The sequence below is a fragment of the Sitodiplosis mosellana genome, unplaced genomic scaffold (assembly GCF_009176505.1).
Source record: "Sitodiplosis mosellana isolate CC-2019 unplaced genomic scaffold, AAFC_SMos_1.0 Smas_scaffold_6165, whole genome shotgun sequence".
In the NCBI taxonomy this organism is placed as follows: Eukaryota; Metazoa; Arthropoda; class Insecta; order Diptera; family Cecidomyiidae; genus Sitodiplosis; species Sitodiplosis mosellana.
In genome coordinates, this window is record NW_022601406.1 from 2,013,496 (window position 1) to 2,041,392 (window position 27,897).

Sequence of the window (27,897 nt, forward strand, 5' to 3'; positions counted from 1 at the left end):
TTTTGGAGCTGTGCAGGTACGTGGAACTGGTGGCAAGTAAGTGCTTGGAATTGGTCGTGGAGTTGTGGTGGTGATTGGAAGTGATTTCTGGGTGCTGTATGTGAAAGGCACTTGGGGCCTTGGATAGGAATAGCCAGTTGGCTTTTGTGGTGGAATGTATGTTGGCTACACAAAAATTTACAGTAGAAATTTAGTTTTGAAATGGGAATGTTGAAATTGTGTTTAGGAAGTCCATAAAACGACATCGTGATGATATTCAAGAATGATTCAATAAATCATGGAATTGAAGATCGAAGACAATTCAAAAAGAATCGAAAGGAAGATTTTCACTTACTGCTGGTGTTGTTGGTGGCAAGTATGTGGTTGGAATTGGTTTTGGAGTGGTTGGTTTATAGCATGATGGGTAAGTTCCTCTGTAGCCAGGCGGACATGGAGGTAATTGACAGTTTGGATATACACCAACTAATGGCGATTTGCAAACTGGTCGTTGGGTTATGGTCGTGGTCGTAATTGGAAGTGACTTCTGGGTGCTGTATGTGAAAGGTACTTGGGGCCTAGGATAGGAATAGCCAGTTGGCTTTGGTGGTGGAATGTATGTTGGCTGCAAATATGGCATTTATTTTAAAATTTTGTTCAGTTGTTCGCATTTGATATAGCAAAATATTTGTTAAAGTTTCTATTCTATGTCGGCGCAGAGATTATTTAGAATGGCACAGAATGTCAGAGAATCGATAAACAGAGTAATGTTGATCAAACGAAAGATGAGACAATATTTTTTATGGTTTCAAATGTCTTTGACTATCTGAGTTTTTCGTGTCAACGAAAAATGTTATTAACGAATTGTCTAGTCTACAGAAAAGAATTGGAGACCATTAGCTGGTATAGCTGAGGATGAAGGTTTGTATTAAATTGTTGAATTAGAATTGTCGATTATAGAGTCTACTTCAGAATAGAATTGATTTTAGCACTTATTTCATCGTAAAATTGCATAAATTCTTATTAGTTCATTAATGAACGAATTGTAATTGGAAACTGATTGGTTCCAATGGTTCAACACATGTATATTAGACGTGCAATGTTATTGATCTCAATCTTAAAACTGCATCAGTTTGAAAAAAGAATCGTTAATTAGATTCGATCGGTGCAGGCAGTCAAAACTTACTGCACGTGTGGTTGGAGGCAAGTATGTGCTTGAGATTGATTTCGGTGGAGGTAATGTGATATGCTTTTTAGGAACCGGATAGAAATATCCTTGTGGCTTTTGTGTACGAGGTGGTAGAATATATGTGGGCTGAAATGTGCAATATTTTTCATGAATGTGAATATTCTCATGCTTTTATTTGCTGGTATAGAAAGAGAGAGAATGATCTCTACTCCTATAGTGTTCATCACTTTTGCTGTTTCCATCTTTCAATTCAAATGCTAGAATATAAAGACATGCGTGCTAACATGATTATGTGATCGTGCACTTTGGACATTCCAACGTTTTAAAGAACAAATGAACATCCTTGACCTTACATATTGAGTATGTCGGATTCAACACAAACTATACGGAATTTTACCATTTGGGTATTGAAACCTAGCGCCAAAATGCCAAAATTCTTACTCAAATACGAAAAGTCGGCAAAAAAAATCAATTAACCGAACAATAATTGCAAGAGTTGAACTCATGAGGTTTCTATGATTAATACGGAACAAAAATTTTAAGCAAAAAAGAGACAAATAAAGTTGCAAGCAAAAGTGACACAACTCAGCATTGAGCGGAAAAAATGTTCTTTTCATTTGTCTCGGTACTTTAAAGATATAACAACTGGGTGACATTTTCAGCATTATTTTAGAACATCGAAAGAACTTCAAATATGCTGAAGACATCTAATCGCTATCTCTTTCCATTGGCAAGAAAAATGCAAAAAAAACTTCTTTATCGCTCAATACTGGCCGCTTCATTCGTCTCTTCTTTGCTCTAAGTTATTGAATCAATTTTTAGAAGACTATCTGTTGCTTTCATCGTGTCATATGGCTCATGTTCTTCTATATCGAGCTCACAATTCATAATTCACTCTTGAAATTAAAATATCATTCGTACTGAACTATTTGCATTTCAGTGAGCTGAGCTGTTCAAATCTTTCAAATGCAAAAAAAAATAAAACTTACTGCAACAGTTGGTTTATAGCATGATGGGTAAGTTCCTCTGTAGCCGGGCGGACATGGAGGTAATTGACAATTTGGATATACACCAACTAATGGCGATTTGCAAACTGGTCGTTGGGTTGTGGTTGTGGTTGTAATCGGAAGTGACTTGTGGGTACTGTATGTGAAAGGCACTTGGGGCCTAGGATAGGAATAGCCAGTTGGCTTAGGTGGGATATATGTTGGCTAAAAGAAAACGGAGTATTATTTTATTTGTGAGTATTCCAAAATTTTATGATTTTTGTATGTGCGGGTTTGTGTCTTTTCAGACGTCTTTGTCTGTCTCAATTGAGACAGGGGCGATTTTAAGATTTCGGAAATTCCACATAATAAACTTAATTAACAAGAAGAAAGAATAAGACGGTAGAACGTGATGTTTAAAATTTCATTCTGAATGGCAAAGAATAGTTGAAGGCCAGAAATTCTGACAAAGATTGATCGTGTCAATATAAATCAATGATCATCATTGAACATTTACAAAAAAAAAGTCGAAGCGCTTTAACTTACTGCAGGTGTTGGCGGCAAGTATGTGCTTGGAATTGGTTGTCGAGTTGTAGTTGTGATTGGATGTGACTTCGGGGTGCTGTATGTGAAAGGCACTTGAGGCCTAGGATAGGAATAGCCAGTTGGCTTAGGTGGCTGCAAAAACAATTGGTTTCATTAATATTTCATTGAATTCGAAGCATTTATTGATGTTTGTGAATGCATTAAGATGTATTTAACGGGAAATTGTGGACTTTAAATAGTTATAAATAGAATGATTCGTTAAATTCAAGGTACCATCCCAGGGGCGTACGATGACAACCATCAACGATATTAATCGGAAAATTGATTTTGTTACAATCTCTCTGACGATTTTTATCGACGATAAATTAGCGTACACGATTGCTCATTTGATGCGCTGAACATTCAATTGTTCCTTAGGACAAAATCTGCAAACCATCTATCTACTAAAGATCGTACGCCGCTCTTTCATTTTAATATTTAGTAAACTACATCAAATTAGCAACATTTCTAAAGACCAGTTGATTTGTAAAATTTTAAATTTAGTCACTAAATGTGTGGATGTATGTAGAAATTACAGTTACGAGTGAAATTTATTAGGTATTCAAAAATTTCAATCTACAGAGAATCGAATGAAATTAAAATCCATTTTTATGTCTCTACACGAAAACATTATTTTCTGTGTTATTATTCAATGAGTTGAATCAACACTAGTTGAAAATAAAACAATCTTCGAATGAAACCATCAGTTTTGAGTTAAACATTAGAAAGTTTCGCTGATAAATTGATGTGTGAATTATGTACTCAAACTTATACTGTATTAGCTACAGATTTGGGTAATGTGACTGATTTCAAACTTAGAATATCATCAGTGCATCAGTTAAATCACGTTAATTTGAATGATTGTGTAAGATCGTTGAGTTCTTGACCGCTCAGGCAGTTGCAACTTACTGCAGGTGTGGTTGGAGGCAAGTATGTGCTTGGGATTGATTTTTTTGGAGGTAATGTGAAATGTTTTTTTGGAACCGGATAGAAATAACCCTTGGGTTTTTGTGTACGAGGTGGTGAGATATATGTTGGCTGAAATGTGCAATATTTTCTTGTTAATCGAATTTTTCATTGTCTTATATTCAAATTCTTATCACCATACAAATGTCATTAGGACCTTTATAACTAGAAAACGACTACATTTATCAGAACTAAACACATATTATGTACACATAACGTATATACGGCGAAAAAAGCTCTTTGTGATACAAATCCATGACATCGTCTTGAACCATCTTGCAATTTGCATTTCTTAAAAACACTTTAATTTAAACTGAAATTATCTTACCAATTTTTAAAAACGTATTAAAAAACATTTTTACAATAAAAAAAACCGTCTTCAAAAAGAATGACCCATAACAAAATGTGTTAAAATGCAAAAGCGACTCACTGCTGGTGTTGTTGGTGGTAGGTATGTGCTTGGAATTGGTTTTGGAGTGGTTGGTTTGTAGCATGATGGGAAGGTTCCTCTATAGCCGGGCGGACATGGAGGTAATTGACAGTTTGGATATACACCAACTAATGGCGATTTGCAAACTGGTCGTTGGGTTGTGGTCGTGGTTGTAATTGGAAGTAACTTCTGGGTGCTGTATGTGAAAGGCACTTGGGGCCTAGGATAGGAATAGCCAGTTGGCTTAGGTGAAATGTATGTTGGCTGCAAAAACAAATGGTTTTAATCAAGCATATTCTATCGAATTCGAAGCTTTTTGTTGGCAAAAAAAGGAGGAATTTGCAATTATCATCTCAAAAATTCAACGCAAAAGCAAACAAACAATTCAGTATTATCTATATACATGGGAAAACTCTCATCTATTTCTGAGCATGTTTTTTGCGACTTTCGCTTATCTCAGTGAACAAATCTTGCGAATCGTTCCGTTTGCGAATACTCTATTGAAAAGAATGAACAACAGCAGCGAAAAAAATTGAAAATTGTGTGACTTACAGCTGGTGTTGGTGGCAAATATGTGCTTGGAATTGGCCGTTGTGTAGTTGTTGTGATTGGGAGTGATTTTTGTGTTGATTGTGTTGGTGGCAGGTATGTGCTGGGTGGCAGAGTGAACGCGATCTGGGGCTTCGGATAAACGTACCCTTGCTAAAATTATTTAAAAGAGGAATAACAAAGAGGAAAAAAATATGAGCAATTTTTCCCGTCATAATCACCAAGGAATCATCACAAAATGTGATTATTTTGAATTATGACCGCCATTTCCGAGGGTGATTCGAGAAGGCATTGCTAAATTTAGCCGTGTGTATTAATCAAACATTAATCCGGATAAGTGCTCAACCACGATAGCAATACACACAAAAAATGTGGCTAATTAATTAAATGAGGCAATTCGATATGACCAAAATAAATCAAACTAAATGGACATCGTAGATGGTTTATGATTAGCTAATGACATTTGTTCAGCCCAAAGAATTACATTTATATTCTTTAGTTTATCTCGTTAGCCCTGAAGAAAAAGAGAAAAAAAACGGAGCGCATTAACGCAATTTATTAATGAGTGGCAGTTTTTTTAAAGAATGAACATAGCGTCTTTTGCATTTTCGTTCCCAAAAACCTGGCGGTTCAGTTTGAAAACAATACAAGAAAAAAAATTGGAATATTAATATTTTATCGGTATTTGGGCACGTGTTTAAAACATACGTGTGAGATTATTCAGAACGATTTTTTTTTCATTGTGAGGCACATGCCCTTTGTTTGTTCGTTTCTTTTTGAGCTTGTGTGTTAATCTAAAGTGGAACTACCGTAATTTCAATGCGTTACTGAATCGAAAAGCATGAATAACACATTACCAATGTTATCTGCAGATATGTTGGACTTGAGCATACATGAACAAAATAGTCTCGAAAACTATGGTATTGTTCCGGAGAAATTCTCACGGTTCACCGTCAACAAATCGCTGCCAATTAGCATTTTAATCGAAAATGAACAACAACATAAAAACAATAATATTCTTTTTTCTTACCGGCTCAATTGGTTGTGATTTCTCCTCGGGATAGACTAGCGGGTTATTTGGTTTCTGGTAAATATACCCATAGTCTGTTTCCAGTGAATTACCGGCCAAATGCGATACATCAGCTTGTGCGGCCGCTAAAACAGCCGAAATAAGAAGCAAGATTTTCTGCGGAAAGAGAAAAGAAGAAACAAACATATGATTTTTCGTTTTATGATTACATTGAACTCATTCCATAAAATAACATCTGAGAAAGAAGCTAATTAATTCGGCTGAAACAAAAACTAAACATACATATAAATCTCTGCTGCATCTAAAAACATAAAAATTTTGTTTTGTTTTCGCCTCATTTAAATTGAATAATATACCGTCGTTCATGGGCGAGAAAATTGTGTGTGCATCATACATTTTTTTGATGTTTTGTTTATGTGCTTCAAAATGCGTGGTATTCACCACAAAATATTCATCGATTAGTCACATAAATATTTGTGATTATATAACGCCCTTTTCTTGATTGAATTGGTTTTTTGGAATGAATATTCAAGATGTTTGCAATAAATTTCTGGCGAAAAATTCACGATCGATAGGCTTTGAATCGATCAACGAGATATTGATGGATTAACCTTGATATGATTCCGATTTGTCGCACATTCGTCATCCATGTGCGTAAGCTTGTGTGCCCTCAGTGAGGGCAACTCACCGATATATCAGTTGAATCAAGTTCGAAGAGTACCGATATACAAGTACACCATACCGATATGTAGTAGATACCGGTATACAGCAAGTACCAATATACAATTCAACTCTACCTATCAATGTTTAATTTTTGCATTGTCATAAGTTCTCCCTGTATATTATCAACACATGATGCTATTTCTTCGTTTATCACAAATTCCATGATCATCAACACCTTTGAGAATCGAAGCATGTATCACGCTTAGAAACCATGTACGGATAACGATTTGGTCGGCTATTATTCAGCAGCAACAACAACAAAACAGCCGACACATTAATAAATTCAAGAAACTGTAGCACATCATTCATTCGTGGGTCAATTCTTTTGTTGTGTCGTCTCTCCAAATGGAAATTGAATGGCAAGGTCGTCCGCATCACACATAAAACGTGTGCGCGACACCAGATGAGAGTGAAAAATGTGGTGATCATTGAATTCATTTGGTACACGTTCATTCTTGGCTGCTTACCGCACACACGGATTCAAGTCTATCCGCAAAGAATTCATGTAGGTATGTGAGCGATGTATGGAATTGAAAGTGAGAAATTGGTTTTGTGGACTTTGTTTTTTCAAATGACTTATTTTGGCACTTGGTCCAGATTGACATAAATGGCCATTTGTTTTGGTTGTGGCAAACTGGTTTTCAATGAAAAAAAAAGTCGACTAGATTTATATTTTGCTTTCTGCTATGTGTAAACGGATATCACATTATGCAAGAACTTTAAGTTCCTACTTATTTAAATTACATCGTGCGTCGTGCTGGGTGTGTGTTTTTTTATTCTTCATCGTTGTTGCGTGTATTTAATGTTATGTGTTCTAATTTCCATTTCTATTGTGTGAAGAATTATCCATTTGCCAATCAATCACAAAATGCTAATCTACATATCAATTTTTGTTTTGTTTTTTTTTGAAATGGAATCTAACCTTTTACTTTCAAATTTAAAAAAATCATTTTTCTCGTTGATCCACTTTGGCGCATCAAAAAAAAATCCACGTTTTCAAATAACTTCCGTCAGATTTATTGCTATGCGATCGAACTCATTTGTGTTACATGATCAGAGTCATTCATTGGAATTTGTGTGACAGAAAAAGGAGCACAAAAAAAAATGTCGTAAATTTGGTCAGTTTCAACACATTTGGCACACTCCATTTGGCGACATTTTTAATGCTCCCAATTTTGCAGTCATTAGTCGTTATCAAATGCGCTAACACATTGGAAATGTGAATCATTGAAGATTATATCGATGAATTTCAATTTCCCTTGTGATCAAGGCGCGGGCGCACGTCATCCATGGTGTACACACCAAAGTCAATCAACTTGCTCAAGAGTCAACCGAAATGACCAACACTTCGGCCATGTGTGACGCACTTTTTGGATAACCTTTGATAGTCTCATATATTGCTAATGAGAAGATTTTATTCCTTATTCTTTCTATTGCTTTACATTGAACAGAAGGAGATCAGATTAGACGAAACATTAAAAATAATCAAACCCAATTTTCAAATATTAAAAACCAAAATAAAAAAAAAATCCCAACACGATGAGGACTTGGATAAAGTCGGAAATATTAAAAATAAAATGGTAATAATTTGTGTGTAGGGATTCGCCCAGATCATAGATAAATGGCATAATGTATAATTGTTGTTACGACCGAAAGAGAAAAAAAAAGCATTAAACCACACTCTACTGAGTGCGCTCCAGATGTTCTTTTTGCACAATGAAGGTACTTGCCATTGCTATGGCTCAAATCCATATGTGTTTGTGGATTTGTAATAAAACGAAACATATATAAATTTTATCGCATTTTATTGCCCGGTGGGTTACGCTAATTAATTCATTGTAGTAATGAAAATTGTATTTTTTGTTTCTTCATCGTCGTCGTCGTTTTTCGTTGGTTTTTTTCAAGAGAGAGAGAGAGAGAGAGAGAGAGAGAGAGAGAGAGAGAGAGAAAGAGAAGCCGTTACAAACAAAAGACGCGTATTTCTTTTCTGAAGTGCTGACAATTCTCATGGCACAATGCCTCCAGTCTAGCACGTACAGTAGCAAATAGGCAAAAAGGCAATAACAATGAATTTTATTTAATATCTATTGTTAGGAAATAACACAAATATCAACACGTATATAACAAAGCACCATTTATGATTCGCTGCTGATGGTCGGCATCGTCGTCGTCTTTGACGTCGCATACATGAGATGGCAGCTCAAAGAGTGCAACCCAAAAAAACGAACGAACGAACGAAATAAAATCAAGAAGAAAACAGATTCAAATACCAAAATATTAATTGGTGCTACTGGAAATATCTCGCATATAAATTATCACATATGGTTGGTGCAAACAAACGATTTGCGGCGACACAAAACGACACTTGCGCATTTTTTTCCTCATTTTTTTTTTTAAATAATATGTTGCAATGGTCGTGAAATACGAAATGTGAAACCAGATCCTTAGCATAATTAGAGAATTATTCGATACATCGGGAATTTTTGTCGATTTGCGTGAAAGATCATGCAAAAAATAAGCATTAAGAGCTTCGTTGGAGATAGATGTATTGCTCTGTTTTTCTTTCTTACATAATAATGATGGCGCTTAAAGTGTCATATATATTAAATACAAATTCAACTGACGGCGATGACGATGACGACGACAATGATGATCGCCGCCATCAACGTGAGATATGATCGAATAATATGTGATGGTGATTTTCGAGGGAAAAAAACATACACAATCATTAAATTGCCTTATTTATTTTCGTCGATTCAATTCAATTTAATTTACATAAATTAACCTTGTGAGCAGTTTGCAGTGTAAAAGAAATATGCCGATGAACTTTCATGTGTGCGTTTGCAATGATTCTTCCCAAAATCGGAATTTTTGGTGTGGTTTTTGTTTTAGGTCTTCTGTTTTGGTCGGTGTTTTCGTTATTGATTTCGAATGTTTCTCGGTTTCTTCTTGTTTCATTTTGCGTGTTGTTTCGCTCGCGCGCGCGCGCACAATTCCAAACGCGAACATGTTGCATGCTTGCTTATTTATGCGTGTGAGATTTTGCGTTAAGTCGTGTTCGTCCCCCGTAATTCCCGCATTCCATCAATCGGTTTTTGGTCAATTCGAATTATGATTCAAACGCGATGTTCGGTCACGTATAGTAAAATGACATGCGACAAATGCTATTCTAATTGCGTTTATGGCATATCACCCTTCTGAACACCTTCTTGACTCGATCGTCACATAATGTGTTGTTCGCATTGATCCGGATATGTAGATTAAGGAAATGTCCATTTTTCGTCTTCTTCTCCTTCTTCTTGTTCTTCTCCTATCTGATGGATCTGGTAGAATGTGGCGATGACACATAATCCAACAAAAAATGCCATTGATATAAATAGCGAATAGTACATGCGATCAGCCGTAATAAAACAACAAGTCAACAAGTGATCTCGTGCGATAAATGGATAGAATTGAACAGTAACATTAACAACGGCCTGCGACGCCTCCATCATTCCTGTCGAACAACAACGACTTGCTATTTTTGTACTGTATGGGGTTGATTTATTAGATAACATCCAATTCTATTGACCGGACATTCACCATTCGCACCATCTTTGGTGCTTTGAATGCGAAGCGCATTCATGTATTGATAATTTATTTTCAATATAAAAAAAGATGCAGGCGCGTATGCGCGCGCGTAGTTTTTCTCTGCTTGTTAACGATCACTTAAAACGATTCATTTCACCGACTGTGGGGGAGCCGTCGCTGCCGCCGCCGCCGCAATAGAAACTGAATCATTGACAAACACGAACTTGATCTTTCATCATTAAAAGCCATATGATGGAGTATGTCTCCATACAAAACATCCCAATGTCCAATGGAACATTTTTATTCAATCAAAAATTAATTACATTATCTAATGATGCTTAGCTTAAAAAAGATGTGTGACTTAATGATGTTCAATTGACATTGTTTTATTCGGTTTCTTTTTGCGCGCGCACGCTCGTGTGTGTGTTAGCGCGTTTTCCTTTCTAGCCCCTCAGATCGATCGATAGATATAAAACCGTAGAGGTGTCACAACAACAACAATGTGAAACACAACAAGAACAGAAGTAGCAGCAGTAACTTATTACCATTTCGATGTATGAATCTGTGTACGTCTCTCGTTGAAATGCGTTGGAGTCACACTTTAAAGATGCTTCACTATTCTTTGCAGTTTGCACACTCACTCATACACATACACTGAATATTGCTAATTTTTTTTATCTGTTTTGCATACGCACACTAGGCACTTTTAGTCTCTGCGCTAAATGTTTCCTTTTTTTGGGTTTTGTTTCTCAAAAACAAATGAAATTTCAATTGTTTTATTTTTTTTATTTGTCTGTTGTTGTCCAATATTGGACGATCCGCGCAATCTGAATACCGCGAATTTACTGGCTCAACTGAGGTGCCACCTGCGAATCTCAACGTATTTATATATTTGCCAACTTCCATGCGCCTCTCTGTGCTGTACCTTTACTGCTGCCGCCGCCACCGTCACCGTCGCCGTCGCCGCCACCGTCACCGTCGCCGTCGCCGTCGCCGTCGCCATCGCCGTCGTCGCCGTGGTTCAAGAGATGTTATGTCGCTGTTTTTTTCACCTGTACACACAACATTTTTTGCGGTGGTACATGGATCCATCCGTATCTCTTAGCTTTGAACCGTGGCTGTAACCGTGTGTATGAGCATCATCATCATGCAAGTGAACCACATTTAATTCGCTACACGATTCGGCGACACTTTACGCTCTTGATACATACATAAATATTGATTACTTCTGCTTCTTTTGCCGTGTCTTGTTCGTTCGCAGCCAACCGCCAGTTGAATTAATTTTTGAAATTTGATATTCGTTTCGCTAATAGATTTGTTTTTTTTTTTTATTTCGGCGGCCAAACAATTTATTCCATTTTTTCAATTTATTTTTTTTTGTTACTTTGCTTATCTTGTGCGATTTAAATGGATTACGACATAATATTTCATGATTATAATATGAATATGTGCATAAATTAATTATATGAATGGGACTGGTTAAGCGGAAGCTTATTACACTGCAAGTCATCAACTATATTGTCTTTCGCGTCCAAACGGCGTCGCTTATGGCCGGAAAAATATGTGCCAAGTAAATTTGGGATAGACAGAGAGACAGAGATAGAACGGAGAGAAAAACGATTCATGGACAACATCGCTATTAAGAATGACAATACTTAACAGATCGATAGAAATATAATGAACTAGAAAAATGAAGATCAAGTCATTTGCAAAGACATTAATTCAACCGACCATAACAGCTACACCGTTTGCTGTGAATTTTTCAAATCCATTTATTAATTCTTATCCATTTTTTTTCTTCTGTTTGTTCATTTGCATTGATCAACGGAAAGTGAAACTATCTCATTCTAATGGATCCGTTGGTTGTTGTCATTTGTGTTTTAATGTCTTAATTTTGTAGCAAAAAGTGACCGAGTCATTTTTATAGTTCTACCGAATATTTGCATAGATTTTTGGGATAATGCTATGATTCAAGTTCTTAATTATTCCCTATATTGTGGTGTGGCCGATATAGTGGCCGCGAGTGTTTGTTTCATCATATTTTGTTGCTGTTGTTTTTCTGTTTGCTGTGAGTAATCTGTTTAATGATGATTGGCCAGACGCAAAATCACATCGTAAAAATGCTAAAATAAATTGTCTCATAAACTACCGACAATGGAATTTTGGCCGTTGTCATTCAAGAATTTTCTCTTTCGCAGCATTATCAATATCATTTCGTGGATTTTTGATTATTTACCAAATTCGATTGGGTTTTTTTTCAGTTCGATTAATCGAAAAAAATCGCCCAATAAACAAGAGACAAACGAAGAGACAAAAATGCACACATTTCTCAATACATTGACACAAAGAATCGAATCGAAATGAATTATCGCAAATGTTTCGTTGGGAATTTGTAAATAAATTTCAGATTCAGGACCTTGCGAGTTTTTGACGAATTTTTTTTTCTGCGAAAAGGACTTTGTCGTATATTTCGGAGACAGTTCAACAGCATTTTATTTTATCACTTGATTGTGGCAATAAAATGCGAAATAATCCGCTCGTGCGTAGCTTTTATTTCGTAGGCTTTTTTTTCTCTCTCTTCACTTTTGTTATCTCCATATCGTTAAATCCCTCCCATGTGAACAGCCTTTTTGAAAATTAATTTGATAATCTGACATTTGGGATTTTATCTTTATCGTTCGTCGCCGCCTTAGAGCAATCAATTTGAAATATTTCTGCGTTTTTTCGGGGTGTTTTCGCACATTCTCAAGTGACGACTGACCATTGGTAATCCATTGAGGTATAAACACGATCAAAAAGAACGATGCGATTTAACTGAAAGTCACGTGCAATTAATTTGATCGCTACAACGAATTCTCACTTTTGAATCTGGTTAAAAGTCGTTCGTTCACACATCCCGGATGATGATGATGTTGAAGTGAATGTTGTTTTATGCTCCACAATTCCGCATAATGCACTTGAACAGCAACAAGCCACTTCAGTATACGGTAGTGTGTGTATCGTAATGATTATTGATCTTAAATTGATTTGTGCAATAAAATCGTGAGTGGAATCTCCCACTGAATAAATAGGTTGAAGAGATCCATTGTTCGTAAGTTCGCTCAACATAAACACACACACACATACACATACGTGAGCCGAATGACGAGCTAAAAAAGAGCATGCACGAAAACAGGATTCGCGGTAAAATTTATGATTCGTGCGTCGATGGACGATGTTCAACCAGCCAGCCAGCTAACCCATCATTAAGTTATAATTGAAAGCGTTTTTCCATCCTATTTCAATTTGCGCCTCGATGTCATTTATTTACGGATGTCTTGTTCTTTTGTCTTGCTGCTGCTCCGCTTCGACCACTTTAGTGTTAATGATCGCACGTAAGAGAAATAACAAGGGAGAAAAATCCATAAATGATGGAAATTAAAACACGGATATAATTGATGAGTGAAGATCAGACAAGACTTGATTGTTATTAATTTCTGGTCTATCTTGCGATACCGATCTCTCCCTCTCTCGCGAACAAAGTCAACTCAACTCTGGCGCAGTGGCCTGTGAGATAGATGTGATATTTTTCAATAAAAATTCATCAGTCTAAAGCCATAAAAGTGAAGCGGTTCAGGCTGAAAGACCAAAAAAGCAAGATAACGAATATGACAAACGAAAAAGGTACTTATTTTTTCACGAGAAATATCACCTTTTCAGTACGAAATTATAATCATAAAAACAACTTTTCCGCACGAAGAAGATAAATGTATGCAAAAGGTATGACGATCAGTTAAAGTGGAACGATTCAGTTTTATGGCACAAAATCCGTTGAAATCCCAGAATTCTGGTGATCTTTGATTCAGATTTCGCAACAGATGTCTTGAAGACATTGTCTTCTCGACTTATCTCATCCATCTGTTGCATAATCGCAGACAAAAGTCAATCATTTCCATCGAAATTAACCATTTCTCCGACAGATTTATCCTTTTTTTCTCATACATTTAACAAAAAAAAAAGCACAACATAATAACAAAAAATAACTCGTTTCCAGTCTGAGTCCCATTTTATGAACTAGAGTGAACGAATCTAATGTTAAAATTTGAATAAATTTACGTGTGTGACGTGCGACAAACAAAAATGTGTCGTTAAATCAAATTAAAACATAAATTCCAAAAGAACGAAAAAATGTTGATCCAAATAAGCCAAAGTTGTTTGACGAAGAAAAAAAAACCGAATCAGTTAATGATTTTAGTTTTTTGTGGCGGAACCTAAATCAAAAACAAAACCAAATCTGATAACAGATTGAGCTGGAACTGATGATGGAGCCAACACACTAATTTACATCGATATTGATGTCGTATTTGCTTTTTTTTTTTTATCTTAAACTCTGACGAATATGAATTTTTCTTTATGGCTGTAAATTTTTTGAACTCATAAAACATTTTGACACATTTGAAGTCGTAATTCTATTTGGTTTGTGGATTTTTTTTGGTTTATAAAAAAAACCATAAATGGTAAAAATTCGTAGTTTATATAGTATTACGATTGTTTAAGTATAAATCTTTTAAAATCTCTGAGGGAACGAAATGGATTGTTTTTGTTTCTACGATGAAACTGAATCTTAATAAGTATAAGCATATGTCTCGTTAAGTAATTAATAAGTAGAGTCAGTGTTCAGCTGTGGGTTTTTGTTTAACCGTTCGGCGCTGTTTTTTCTGGATAAAGACGAAATAATTTTGCATAGAGCTCTTATGCTCAATAAGAAGCAAGCATTGCTCATGTATATACTTACCAGGCACAATTCTTTGCGTGCTTAACACACTGCGTTGTGTAGCAACGAATTGAGTTGTGCATATCTCTTTTCGACACACTGTCATATGGCATTACTTTAAAAAGTGCAAACCGTAATTTCTGTTTTCTTAACTGACCTCATGCATCACGTCCAATTTATTCTAAGCGTGATGTGAACTGAAACGATTTCGAGACGTGTCAAATAAACGAAAATACTGAACGAATGAAGAAGAAGACGACGAAAAAATTGCTTTAAATATAAATCCATAAAACTTTTTATTAAGTTCTTTCCTCAATAATTTCATAAAAGCATTTAAATGTCTGCTTTTATTTTTGTTGTATTATTTATTTTTCCTTTTATTTTTAGCGATATTGGCATTTTTATTTGGTTATCTGTTGTTTTCTTCTTTCTCTCTTTCTTTTTTGGCCATTTGGATGCGTCGTTGTTGTCGTAATCATCGTTGTTGTCGTAATCATCGTCGTCGTCGTCGTCGAAGGTTCCGAAAATGGACTGAATTTCATAAATAATGCTTTGATTGCATCGGTAAGTCGACTTAAATACACTTGTATGCTTTACGGTTTCAGTGTTCGACCTTGACCTATGTTACATATTAATTAAATGTTGTTCGCGGTGTGCGCGCATATACATCGACCAGCGGCATGTATGATTTTACATTATTGAATGGAAAGATAATAAAAATGCATTATGCGTGAATATGTTGGTCGTCGTCGTCATCGTCGTCGTCGTCATCGTCTTCGTGATCGTGGTGAAATATCTTTGCAATCGAATCATCAGTAAAGAAAAAAATAACCTGATTAAATCCGATTGGCGCTTTGGAATAGATTCGATGTGTACGCATGGCGCCGAAAATATGCAGCACATCATTCTTATACCAATCGCACGTGTGCCATCGACGTTCGTTTGGAATCTCTTGGCCAATACATTTCATATGTCGAATGTACAACTAATCTATCGTTCTCCCACTATCCGTGACTTGAGTCTTTTCGATCTTGTGTGCGTATATATTTTTCTTGATGTTGTTACAGATTGAAAAACTCGATCAACCACTTCAACAAAAAAAGAAGAAGAAAAAGAAACGTTGTTATGATGAGATATACGCTTCATCGATGATGAGATACAGTATGCATAGCAATCAATTGGCTGAAGAGTGCTATATCAAGTTCAGTGGCTATCAACCTTCATGATATACAGATACTGAGAGAGAAAAGCAGATCGATTACGACATATATGACTGTTGTTTCTTTTTTAAATGCTGATTTCATCTGCATCGCATCAAACCCGCCGTCATCGTCTTCATTCTTATCGAATGGCACTAAAAAACACATGTAAATCAGATACAAATTCCGTCCCTATGATCATACACGCATTTTTTTGGCAAGGTAATTCAGAAAATTTCAATGCGTTAAACAGATCATTTTATTGATACGATGTATATTTTAGTTTTCATTAATTCATCGACAACAACGAAACGAAAAACTTATTCTAAAACATCGTACTTTTGATTTTTGTTTTGTTTCATCAAATATCCAACGAATGATAACAGTGTGAATAAGAAAAATATGAATAGAAAATGTGTGTATGGAGTTTGAAAATGTTTTATTTGTTGGTTGCCACAACTGGTTACCATGCTGGAACACCAAAGCGTTGAACACGTTTTTCCTGTGTGTCCAATTCCATTTGAACCTTTATCCGCATGTAAAAAATGGGACAATCGCGACTTGTGCACAGCACCTCTTCATGCAATGAACCTTGGCATCGTTGACACTCGGTCCATAGTCGCGAGAATTTCTCCTCCAAAAAGCGTTGCGATGTCAATTCTTGTTGGTACAATGATGCTTCCTTCTCTTCACAATGCTGACAAACGGCTCTGGTCTCGTATCCTCGTTGCAATACGGTTTTGCAACCGATACACGTCTCTTTCTTCATGGTGAATGCACCAAGTGCGCTCACTTTTGATGTAACCACCGAACGTGTTCGTGTGTGTTCACCCCGCAGCAAAATTGATTCGGCCTTTTCTCCAAGTATCGGCTCGAATATACGCAACAATGGTTTGGATAGTTGATTCTCCAAATAGTATGTATAATCGATTGGAATGCAATTCTCAAGTACATAAATTGGATCTTCGGCCTTTTGATAGGCCGGTGTACCTTTGGCTGCCGAACACAATACGTACGGTACACGATCGCCTAATTTTGGTGCATTGCCCGGATCACGTTTCTTCATTTTGGCCGCCAATTCAACGTGCGCTTGTTTGGCTGCATATTCATTTTTCGTCAGCTCCTTTGTGATGACCAATTGTGAGATATCAATGCGATTGCACAATAAATCCGATATGACCTGTTTGGCAAAATCGATGGCACCACTTGGATCGCGATCGATCAGCAACTTTTGCAAACAACTATTGATGAGATTCGCAACCAATGGCGAATTGTCACGACGCACCGTTTCAATACCTTTGCAATCCATTTTATCGTATGTGTCCGGTCGGGTGAAATATAAACCAGCATACCGTTTCTTGTTGATCAACAAATACGGGAAGTAGACTTTTTCGAATTCCAATTTGATTGGCTTTACGAATTTGGCGCTCACAAATTCTGCCGCTTCTCGGCCCAATTCCATGCTGCGTTCGAGCGTTTTCACGCCAAAGTTTATCATCACCGAATCGGTGTCACCGTAGATAACCACTGCATCATTGTCGTAGCCATTTGCCATGGTGTAATGGGTTTCAACCTCATTCTTCGTTTGTTCAATCATCGTACGACCGTAGGCTGTTACACTGCCGGATATCTCGAGGCAGGGCAATTTTCCAACTTGAGCACCAGTGAAACCATACACGGAATTGGCACTAATTTTCAACGCCAATTGACGACCATCCAGCACGCTTCGTTTGAACGGATCCGTTTCGCTTTTTAATTCGGCCTTTGCACGCTTTCGGGCAGTCAGCAATGATTCCAAAATTTCGGGCAACAATCCTTTACGCACCGAAGCCTTCACGAATTGATTGTTCGACGGAGTCGTGGTTATAGCGTCCGGTGTTAATCTGTGGAAGAAGAAACAAAAGAATGGAATTGCAAATGACATTAGAACAATGGAGGATTTTAGGCTTGGAACAGCACTTAATTTAAACAATAATCTATTCTATTTCTATTCGTTCAATTTACCTGTGCTTCTCCTTGGAGTTCGGCAACACCAATGTGGTGTAGCACAAATTGTGTGCCATCATAATACTTGGGTATAGCGATGCAAAATCGAGTGTTGTAATTGGATCCGAATAGTAGCCACGTTTTGGTTCAATGACAGTGGCACCTTCGTATTGGTCTTCGCCCGATTGTCCAGTGTGTGTTGGCATGTAATAGCCGGCCGTTTTTGCTTTTCGTAACAATTGACTTACAACTTTGATTTGTTGACCACGCGTCAGCAGACTTGCCAATGAAACGCCAGTTACACGTGCCATTTCCATGTAGTTCACGATACACATCAATTTGTTCAACAAACGCAGTGGCAAATAAGCATCTTTGATGCAGTAAATGGCCAAACGACGACGCGTCTGATCGCTTTCATTCTGCAGATCGGTGATGATACTGTGGTGGACATCTTCCTTTTGCTCTTGCAAAAAATGATAACTCACCGCATTGAGTGTGTACGAACGTAGTTTGTAGTCTCGCAATAGCACGAACAACAAATCGAACGGCACACGACCTTCAAAGTTCACATACTTATTTTCACGACGGCCCATTTGCTTCGACTGGATTACCGTTTCCTTTATGACTGATCTGGAAGATAAAAAAAATATTATTACGGAGTTGTTTTTCTCGAACGAGCCAACCTTGAATCTCAAAACGTTGAAGCAAAGAGATTGAATTGACGGCTGAAAGTCCAACGTATTGGACAGAATATAAAAACTGGTTTCCTTACCGAATATTCTTGATTCGACCCAAGTATTCGAAATTCTTCACTTTCAAATGATGTGCACGATTCAGTAGATACGGAATATCGAAATTGTTGATGTTGTAGCCGGTAAGAATGTCTGGATCAACTTCACGAATGAAATGCGACCATTTTTCGAGCAAATCCTAAAATGAGAATAACTGTTTTAGTCTTCACGATAATCGTTTTTGGCTTTACTTCAATTTTTCAAAGGAGAAATAAAAACCAAAAGAAGGGAAAGCCTTGATTTGCGAGAGAAAAAAAACCATGCTGTCGAAAAGAAAACTTTGTTTCCCTCCAAATGGATTCCCTCTAAGAAGAAGAAAACTTTGTCCTCCAAAACAAAAAACCAAAAAAACGAAATATAAACTCACCGTTTCAGTCTGATTGGTAATGACTTGTGATCCAACGATCGGTGCACATGTGTTCAATGTGAAAACATTACGTAGAAATGGTTCGCTTTCACCTTGCCGAATCACCATATTGGCAATCTGAATGACTGGATCATGATTTGGCTCTGGGAAAATACCTTTACGACCGGCACATTCAATATCAAAGCTGAGAATACGGAATGGAGCCACTTTGGCCCATTCACCTTCTGGTTCATGTGCAATAAATTTATCGAATGCAACATCAACTTCGATTTGGCATCGAGATTCAATTGAAGGCATGCCAAATTTTGACCGCTGCCGATATGTACCTGGTGGCAATTCAATCCAACTGCATCCGACAACGCTAGTGTCAACCATAAAACGAATGTCAAAATCGATATTACTTTCGTACGCGCGACAGTCTTGAAAGTCAAACTGGCTATAGATAATTGTCTTTTCGAGCAATCGTTTGGCAGCAGCGATGAGTCGTGGCAGAGCCAATGTGATTTTGATGAATTCCTGATTCTCGTCACCGTGATAGCCGTACAATGATTTACCCTGTACGATTGACACCTCTAAGACAGCTTCTTGTAGGCCTTCTCTGTTGGATCGCAAATCAGCTATGACAGCTCTATCCAATGCATCTTTGAACGGTTGACAGTGTGTATGATCGAAACCAGTCGGTGAACCGATATAAAAGTACGGAGCAAATCCATGAACATGACAACATACTGAATTGCCATCCATTGTAACACCAAACATACGAATCACTTGGCAGGGGCCACTTTGAGCGCCTGGCATTCCAGCCATTGCTCGGCCGACGTAATTTTCGACATCGATTTGTTGGAATGTAATGCTGTCGGTTCTCGGATTGATTTCAGGTGGATCCGGACGAGCCTGAAACGAAATATACACATCAATCATCGTTGAATGAATTATTGTCTGTCTATAAAATCAAGCGAATGACTTTTTAAACGCAGAAACCGATGAATGTTCGCCAAATTTTCCTTTTGTTGTTCAATTTTATGTATGGTACAACGTATTTTTTTCATGTCACACAAACCATTCAATTGGCATTTGCACACGACCAATAAAATTCAATAAAATGTCTGATTCAATCCCAATCCACCAGTTTTTGAATCAATAGTCGAATGTAGAATGAGAATTGTCTGATTGTTCATATGAATTTACCCATTTGACATTTGTGTGCTGATTTTCGGGTCCTTCGCCAAGCAGCATTTGTTCATCGCCTTGGTCCATATTAGCCAATTCCATTTCAAAATTGCTTCCCATGAAATCGTCATCGTCATCATCGTCTTGCCTAAAAATAAATCAAACCAACTTAATTTCATGACGCGCCAGTTCATTTGCAATTTGGTTGTATCGTAGGCTATTATTTGTTGTATTACACTTACTTGGGAAATTTCTTTGGAAAATTGTTTGATCCGCCTGGTTTTGGTGGATATGGGCCGGGTTTGCGTTTGTTATTCATCATTTTTTTAGCTCAACTTTAAATATTGTTCGATTTGACTGGTAATTTCGTGGCAAACAATCACTTTAAATAACTCGACTCTCACACAGTTTTGTTTTCGCAGTGAAGAATTGGCGCCAACATTGTTTTGAAGCGCAAAATTAGCTGTCAAACTCAATGTGTATGAGTAGAATGTGTTTGACATGTTGTTGCAACTTCATGCGAAGAGTGGAGACGGCAATTGAAATTTTAGTCGGTATGCGATTCCGATTCAAATGGAAATGATTGCGAACGTTTACAGGTTTTGAATGTTTTTTATTTTAGATCCAGGATATGTTTGGAAAGGTAGAGTGTTAATTGTATGTTCACAGTTTTTGATTATTTTTTTTTCTTCATTTAGAATATGATGTTACACCAATGATGTAATTCGATTTTGCTGAAAATCAACCAACCCAAAACTCTGGTGGTGACAAATAAACTATCAAGTGTTGTATGAAATCATCGTTATCAAAGATTTTTTGTTTGGAAATTCAAAACGTGAATCATTTGCAATCGCTGCAAAGCCTCCAAACAAAATCGTTCAATGTTCAAAAACTTCAAATGTAACACAATTGCGTGAGTAAATAACCATTGCCATTGATAAATATTTAATCAGTCGAATCAGTTTAGGTTTCGTATTTTTAATCTTATCTTTATTGGATAGAGACAACCGATTCCACATGTTTAAATACAGCTTGCCACTTATTCCATTTTTGCAGCGTCATGAAGTTTTTGTCGTAAAAATGAAATATTTTCTGAGTCAATGTGCAAAACAATTATTGTAGTGTTTCGACGTCCATCATGTTCAGTTTACGCGCTCTAGTTTTGCTTGCGTTGACAGTATTTTGTGCCAATGTCAATGGAGCTAATATTTTGGCATGCGTTCCATCAGCTAGCCGATCGCATCACATCGTTGTGGCAACGATTCTTGAGGAGCTTGCTAACAGGGGACATAATGTAAATTCTTTGTTTCAAATTAAATCATTCACTTACGAATATGTTAACGTTTTTCTTATTTTAACTAAGGTCACGGTCTTAAGTACATTTCCAAAACCGGATCGGCCGTTGCCAAAGACTTATCATCATATTTACACCCAAATTGATGATTTGAATGAATGGATCGATATGCGCAAAGGAATGCTTAATAACGAAACCAAAGATGATGAAACTCAAATGAAACGAATTCCAAAATGGATGCGGATGATGGCTCACCGATCAACTCTCATAATAAAACATGAAGCGGTACAGAGTGTCATAAAATCCGGCCAAAAATTTGACTTATTCTTCTTTGACTACAGCCTCAATGACATGATGTTGGGCTTGGCTGGTCATTTTCGTTGTCCATCGGTGATTAAAAAGATACAATTAATCGAAATCGACCTCTATAACTATAAATATTAAATCAATATTTATTTATCGCATATCCACTTCTTTTAACGAAGGTGGTTTTTAGCACGTCACCCGCTATGAAACCACTTCGAGATATGATTGGTAATCCGGCGGCTGTGTCGAGTGCACCATTGTTCAAACATCTAAAGAAAATTGATCAACTGAATTTCAAACAGCGTTTGGGACTATTTATCGAATATGTCTTTGAATATTTCTACGTATCATACGTAAATTATTTCCTGTTTGAAAAGTTTTACGACGAACATTTTGGAGTTATTGAAAATTTCCCGACATTTGATGAGATCAAGAAAAATGTATCGCTCATTCTGACCACCACTCATTTTAGCGAAGGTACAATTCGGCCAGCTCTGCCAAACCTAATCGAAGTGGGCGGTTTGCACATCAAGGAAACACCAAATCCACTTCCAAAGGTAGGGCTTGCCTTTGTAATATCCTAAAGAAGTTTTAAAGATATATCCAAAAAAAAAATCATCCACTTGTTGGACATTCAAGACTTTTTTTTATTTTCAATTTTCAGGAATTTCAAGATGTATTCGATTCGGCCGATGAGAACGGTGTTATCGTATTCAGTTTTGGTGGAAATATTCAAAGTTCTCACATGACTGATGACAAAGTGAAATTGTTTTATAGTGTATTTGCACAATTGAAGCAGAAAATCATTTGGAAATGGGAATCAAGTGAAATCCCAGTGGGAAAGCCCAAAAATGTGCATATGATGCAATGGATACCACAAGCCGATTTATTTGCCCAGCCACAAGTTCGATTTTTCATATCACACTGTGGCATCAGCGGAATTTACGAAGCTAAATTTTATGGTGTCCCCATTCTTGGAATAGTATGTACTCCGAGTACTCCATTGTAGAAAAAAAAAACCAAATTATTTCTTTAGATATTCATTCCGCATGTTTTTAATTATTTTTTTTTCATTCCAGCCAATTTACGGTGATCAACTGGCAAATGCAAAACAGATTGAAAACCAGGGATGGGCGGTTACTTTGGACTTTGACACTCTGAACAAAACGATATTCAGCGAAAGCATTCACGAAATACTCACCAATTCAACATATAGAGAATCGGTACAAAAACTGTCGCAACTCTTTCGGGATCGTCCAATGTCTCCGCTGCAAACAGCCGTTTACTGGATTGAATACGTGATTCGATATGATGGGGCCAAGCACATGCAAAGCTCTGCTGTTCATTTGAATTTCATTCAAAAAAATTCACTCGATGTTATCTTCTTGTTTGTTGTAGTTTTTTATATTCTTTTCAAAATTTTAGCAAAGTTGGTTTCGTTGGTGATAAAATATCGACCTCTTTGGATTGTGACCATTGCCGTTCTGGCTTATTTGATATTTCCATTTGTAAAATCGGAGTAAACACTTGAGATTCAACAAATGATAGTGGAGTGGTATTAACGTTTTATGTGCCTTGATTTTTTTTTGGTACGATTCTAGAAATAGGTAAACAAGAAAGTTTACAATATCTGAAAATTGTCCGTATTTTATTCCAAAATTTCCGGAGAGACTCTCTTTTCATCGTCTAATCAACGATTGTGACCAGTAATTTATCACTTTTAATTTATCTCATGTACTTAACTTGATTGTAATAAATGACTGCGTTGCCAAATCGAATCATTTTCTTTTTTACTGAATTTTTTTTATCCTTACCAAGCTGTGCCCATTTGTCTCACATCGAGAGGACCATTTTTCTGCTTTAAAACCTTCTTTCGAGTCGCAAAACGATTTTTTCATATATGTAAATTCAACCAAAAACAATACATTAGAAAACGAATTGAAGAAAAATCAAATTTTTAATCAAATTCAAAGTTTTTTTTCTCTGAAAATCAAGAAGATAATGGACAAACCTTGATGGTATGAACATTTATTTCCAGATTTTGAGAAAATACGTATTTTTGATTGAAATAGTCGTGTGTCTGTACGACAAAATAATTTAGTTTGAAGTACTCGCACAATTGCCATTATAACAACAACAAAAAACCGATAGCAAGATCCAAATTCCGTTCAAATTCAATTTTTTTTATTCAAAATGAAGTAATTTCGTCTGATAATATCTAATTTTCAGTTACAATTTGTAATAAACAATGTAATGCTATATTAATCGATATACTTCTATTTTCGTCGTTTGTTTCATTTAATTAAAATTAAGATTTACAAAATCTCTCATGTCTATTTCACTTTCAATGGGTCTATCCAATCGCTTACGATGAAATTGCTTAAATTCAATACAAAAATGACTGTTGCTCAACAACTGTTCGATCGTTCAATAAATTAAAATTTTTCACAGAAAAATTGTAAATAACAATCAAACCGTATATATAAAGTATGAAATTCGTTTGTTCAATACAAAAAATTCCGAATTTGCATGCAAATTGGATTGATTTTGATTCTGTGAGTCTTGAGACTGGTCAAAACAAAGAACCTAAATATACAAACACAACGATCTAAAAGGTATGTCTACCCATCTAACATTAATATATATATATAATATATATTCAATCGCGATGATCTCTGGTTTATACATACGGATAGTGAGCTCTGATTTGCATTTTCAAATGATGAGCGGTTGATCTACAAGATCGGGATGAGCCGTTTGTCGCACCTTCACCAATTTTCGGTAGAACGATGACGATAGTGATGCCATGTTCAGAACTCGTAAGTTTCGGTTGGATTGAACCAATTTGATGATGGGGGCTTGTTTAACCTGGGTGCCAACTATGGTGTACTCTTACAATCTGGTGAGATTTTCAAATAGCTTACCCACGAAGTTATCTGAATGCAATCGGCCGAAATCGACCAATTGAAGCGATTTCACGTGTGTCATTCGGCGCAAGTGATCAAATTGAACTGGGTAGCTGGTATTTTCCGTTCGCGGTATGAAGCCACTGATCGATTCCAGGTATCCGATTGTATTTCGCTCGGCCAAAATTCGGAAAACTTCACCAGCATCCCTGAAGTCTTTAGCATGTGTTTTCAGGCTGAAATTCTTCAAGTTTGTGAAGTTGTCCAGGTGTTCCCATTTTGCTTTTCCATAGCTGCGATTGGCCAGAGTAACACTTTGGCCAGTAACGCTAGTTGGTTGATCAACCATCGAGTTGGTTTTGGCCGTACCACTTTGAGTGATGTTCGGAACGTGTCGTGACAATTCGATCTGAATGTGTTGCCGCATCAATTCGTACTCAATTCCCATCTGGCTCATAAATGTGTGTGTTGGAACATTCACGCGAACGACATCGAAGGTGCTCAACTGTGGTTTTTCGGCAATGTATCTCGTCAATTTGTCGCCAATTGAATGAAGATTTTGACCGTTTACTTTCACATACATGCAAATATTTCGTAGACGTGGAAGTGATTGGACTGAAAGCCATTTGCTACTCAATGGAATATTGTCCAAAGACAAATGGCGAAGATTTTGCTTCGGGATGTTTTTCATGAAACGCTTGATATACACATTTTCAAAATATTTCACACCGATGCTAAGCGTGTGAATATTTTCAAGGTATGGCCGAAAATTTTCAAACTCATTTGATGAGATTTCATAATCCTTATCAAATAAACCGTTGATAGTGAGCTGCTGCAATTTCCCGGGTGTACCGTAAACGGTGAGCAGATGAAAAATTTCAGCGAAACTCGAAATACATGGCTGATTGCTTGGCCGATTATGAGCATAGATTGAAATTCGGGTGATCGTTCCACCAAACAGTTTCATCATTGCGCGAATTGGTGATCGTTGCATGTCCAATTGTACAATTTTCCTTGGAATCACGCGGTGTGTGACAATGTTGTTCAATCGTTTATTTGTTTTAGTTAGATTTACCAAGTTGGCAGTGTCCAAGTAATCAAAAACACTCGTCAAACAGTCATCATTCATGTCGGTTAGCGACGTTGTCGATTGTGTGTTTGTCACTTTCGTGAGTGATCTACGAATCATCGGTGCTTTAGCGAGTTTTTCCATTTTCGCTGTGTCTGAAATGAAAACAAAAAATAACGGATCAATTGAGGTGCACTTCATTTTGCTCACTGGATCAAAATCCCAAAATCATAGCATACTCGATGATGGTGCATTTTTTGCTAGCGTCAGCGTATTGTATTCTCGACACAAACGTTGTGCACATTGAATATGGAATAGCATTCGAAAGGAAGAATTTTGATTTTGAAATCCAGAAAAAAATACCGACAAATCCCAAATGAAAATCACACATTGCATGAGTTTTATGTAGAAAAATCGAGCAGAGAATATGCGTGAATAAAATGCAACGATTTCAAAAAATGCCGATTCATCGATTCGTTGTTTTATCATCATTTTGCGGTAAAAATTTGTGTGCAAATCATGCGAATGAGTTACGAGTGTGAATAATATGAAACACCATCTTGTTTGCACTAGATTTGATTTTTTCGGTTCTTCTTATAATCCGTTATCAAACTTATTTGCCACGAAAAATGCAAAAAAAACGATTAAGACAATTATCATAACTTACCTTGCTATTCGGAATCAATTTGGATTGTTGTTCGTCACAGGAATCACACAAAAACTCCTTCTTAAAAATCGAAAGTTGTCAAAATATTCCTATTAACTCGATTGCATATAAAAATTGGATGAAAAAAACTAATTTTTCTCCTATAAAAATGTCGTCAAAAATGTCGTTGCCGTTTGTCTATGTGCGCTGGTTGAAGTGTTGTTTTTGAGTGGCGTGATGATACGACTTTGTTCAATGCTTGTGGTTTGAAACACCGTCGAATCGTGTCGTTTCGCTCACTTGCGATTTTCCCATTGCCAATTTTGTGGAGCAGAACGAAAGAAAACATATAGGCAATTCCATACGAACGAATACACAAATTTGTATCACTGAGCCGAACAAAGCTACGGGCTGCATGTACGACATACATCGATGATTGAAAATCGAACTTTTTTGATTGTGTTCGTTTCAATTTGGATGCTTGCTATTCAGAATTCTCACACAATGATACTGCATCAACCCGTTGGAACAACTGCAGACGATGAATTCGTGTGAAATTATTCACGACAGAGTATAATGACAGCCGGACACAACAAAAAATAAACATTTTGCCGGACGTTAAACTGATTTTTCTATGCCCAATATTGTATCGGCAGAGATGTGGTCAATGACTTAAAATCGCCCTTGTACACTCACAAAAGCATCATTTGCAGAATTAAGTATCAATAGATGTCACTAGATTAGATGTTTTAAAATGCGATTTGTATGTAACCAGTTAAAATGTTGGAATTTCGGTCGATTTTAAAATCAGTTTGTTTTGATCTTGGTTTTGATTGACCGAATATTGTCAGTCTTTATTCTGTAACACCATTCGAAATGAAATTTAAATGACCGCAATCCTCAAATTAGAATTTTTCAATTGCAATTGGATTTCCTTGAATTGCTCTGAAAGTGTTTGATTATTCAAATGCATCTATTGTGAGTTGTTGTTATCCAGACTTTGCAATTGGATGTCCACAAGAAAGTATTGCGTTCACAAATTTTGATTAATCAAATTAAAAACAAGGAAACGTTGCATTTTCGGATAAAACTCAATCATTCAACTGGGAAGAAGCTGTGAAACTCACCAAAGAAAGGAATGCCAAAATAAATCGTCTGAAATGTATACCACTGGAGCTCAGTTGAATGTTACAATAATAGCAATAGAAACGGCTTATATTGCTGCTTTTTCTAAAAATTACATGCACTTGAAGAATCAGTCAACCTGCACAGTTGTGCTCATAAAAAGTTTTGATGTTCACTTGATTTTTCATCTTTCGGGCTGTTATGTCTATGTTTTGTATCTAAAAAATCATATTTATCTAAATGTGAAATAATGTTGAAATATTTAAGTGCATATTACGTTT

At 36.6% G+C, this 27,897-nt stretch overlaps 4 protein-coding genes across 6 annotated transcripts; 1 reads left to right on the top strand and 3 right to left on the bottom strand.

Annotated features, from left to right (window-relative positions):
* Positions 1 to 3: 3 nt before the first annotated feature.
* On the bottom strand, positions 4 to 10,861 carry LOC129574776 (uncharacterized; the record flags this gene model as incomplete). The annotated part of the gene is made up of 10 exons (XM_055457240.1): positions 10,550 to 10,861; positions 5,712 to 5,867; positions 4,685 to 4,834; positions 4,133 to 4,396; positions 3,646 to 3,774; positions 2,698 to 2,829; positions 2,155 to 2,376; positions 1,163 to 1,291; positions 335 to 601; positions 4 to 165 (listed from the first exon to the last, which is right to left on the bottom strand). Coding segments are annotated over exons 1-10 (1,614 nt in total), but the record flags the coding sequence as incomplete, so codon positions are not given.
* A 5,330-nt stretch (positions 10,862 to 16,191) lies between these two features.
* Positions 16,192 to 20,810, bottom strand: LOC129574837 (DNA polymerase delta catalytic subunit). The gene is made up of 6 exons (XM_055457351.1): positions 20,513 to 20,810; positions 20,289 to 20,418; positions 19,101 to 19,994; positions 18,715 to 18,872; positions 17,961 to 18,572; positions 16,192 to 17,839 (listed from the first exon to the last, which is right to left on the bottom strand). The coding sequence occupies exons 1-6, from the start codon at positions 20,590 to 20,592 to the stop codon at positions 16,420 to 16,422; spliced, it is 3,294 nt and encodes a 1,097-aa protein (XP_055313326.1). The 5' UTR covers positions 20,593 to 20,810; the 3' UTR covers positions 16,192 to 16,419.
* A 9-nt stretch (positions 20,811 to 20,819) lies between these two features.
* Positions 20,820 to 23,648, top strand: LOC129574838 (UDP-glucosyltransferase 2-like). 3 transcript variants are annotated; one of them, XM_055457355.1, is made up of 7 exons: positions 20,820 to 20,869; positions 20,969 to 21,183; positions 21,327 to 21,564; positions 21,634 to 21,954; positions 22,050 to 22,427; positions 22,535 to 22,852; positions 22,950 to 23,648. In XM_055457355.1, the coding sequence occupies exons 3-7, from the start codon at positions 21,409 to 21,411 to the stop codon at positions 23,391 to 23,393; spliced, it is 1,617 nt and encodes a 538-aa protein (XP_055313330.1). In that variant the 5' UTR covers positions 20,820 to 20,869; positions 20,969 to 21,183; positions 21,327 to 21,408; the 3' UTR covers positions 23,394 to 23,648. The 3 variants fall into 3 exon arrangements, with proteins under 3 accessions (XP_055313330.1, XP_055313328.1, XP_055313329.1); XM_055457353.1 differs by having other exon boundaries at positions 20,831 to 21,183; XM_055457354.1 differs by lacking the exon at positions 20,820 to 20,869 and having other exon boundaries at positions 21,272 to 21,564.
* Positions 23,649 to 24,032: 384 nt separating this feature from the next.
* LOC129574839 (uncharacterized) lies at positions 24,033 to 27,153 on the bottom strand. Its single transcript, XM_055457356.1, has 2 exons — positions 26,513 to 27,153; positions 24,033 to 26,000 (listed from the first exon to the last, which is right to left on the bottom strand). The coding sequence occupies exon 2, from the start codon at positions 25,987 to 25,989 to the stop codon at positions 24,763 to 24,765; it is 1,227 nt and encodes a 408-aa protein (XP_055313331.1). The 5' UTR covers positions 25,990 to 26,000; positions 26,513 to 27,153; the 3' UTR covers positions 24,033 to 24,762.
* Positions 27,154 to 27,897: the final 744 nt, after the last annotated feature.

What these genes read in the sequence shown, in the direction of transcription:
- LOC129574837 (XM_055457351.1), bottom strand. Translation starts at nt 20,592, where the DNA reads ATGATGAATAACAAACGCAAACCCGGCCCATATCCACCAAAACCAGGC. An exon ending in TTTCCAAAGAAATTTCCCAA is followed by an intron (nt 20,419 to 20,512) that starts GTAAGTGTAATA and finishes ATTTATTTTTAG; the next exon opens with GCAAGACGATGATGACGATG. An exon ending in AACTCCAAGGAGAAGCACAG is followed by an intron (nt 17,840 to 17,960) that starts GTAAATTGAACG and finishes CTTCTTCCACAG; the next exon opens with ATTAACACCGGACGCTATAA.
- LOC129574838 (XM_055457355.1), top strand. Translation starts at nt 21,409, where the DNA reads ATGTTCAGTTTACGCGCTCTAGTTTTGCTTGCGTTGACAGTATTTTGT. An exon ending in TTGCTAACAGGGGACATAAT is followed by an intron (nt 21,565 to 21,633) that starts GTAAATTCTTTG and finishes ATTTTAACTAAG; the next exon opens with GTCACGGTCTTAAGTACATT. An exon ending in GTCATTTTCGTTGTCCATCG is followed by an intron (nt 21,955 to 22,049) that starts GTGATTAAAAAG and finishes CTTTTAACGAAG; the next exon opens with GTGGTTTTTAGCACGTCACC.
- LOC129574839 (XM_055457356.1), bottom strand. Translation starts at nt 25,989, where the DNA reads ATGGAAAAACTCGCTAAAGCACCGATGATTCGTAGATCACTCACGAAA.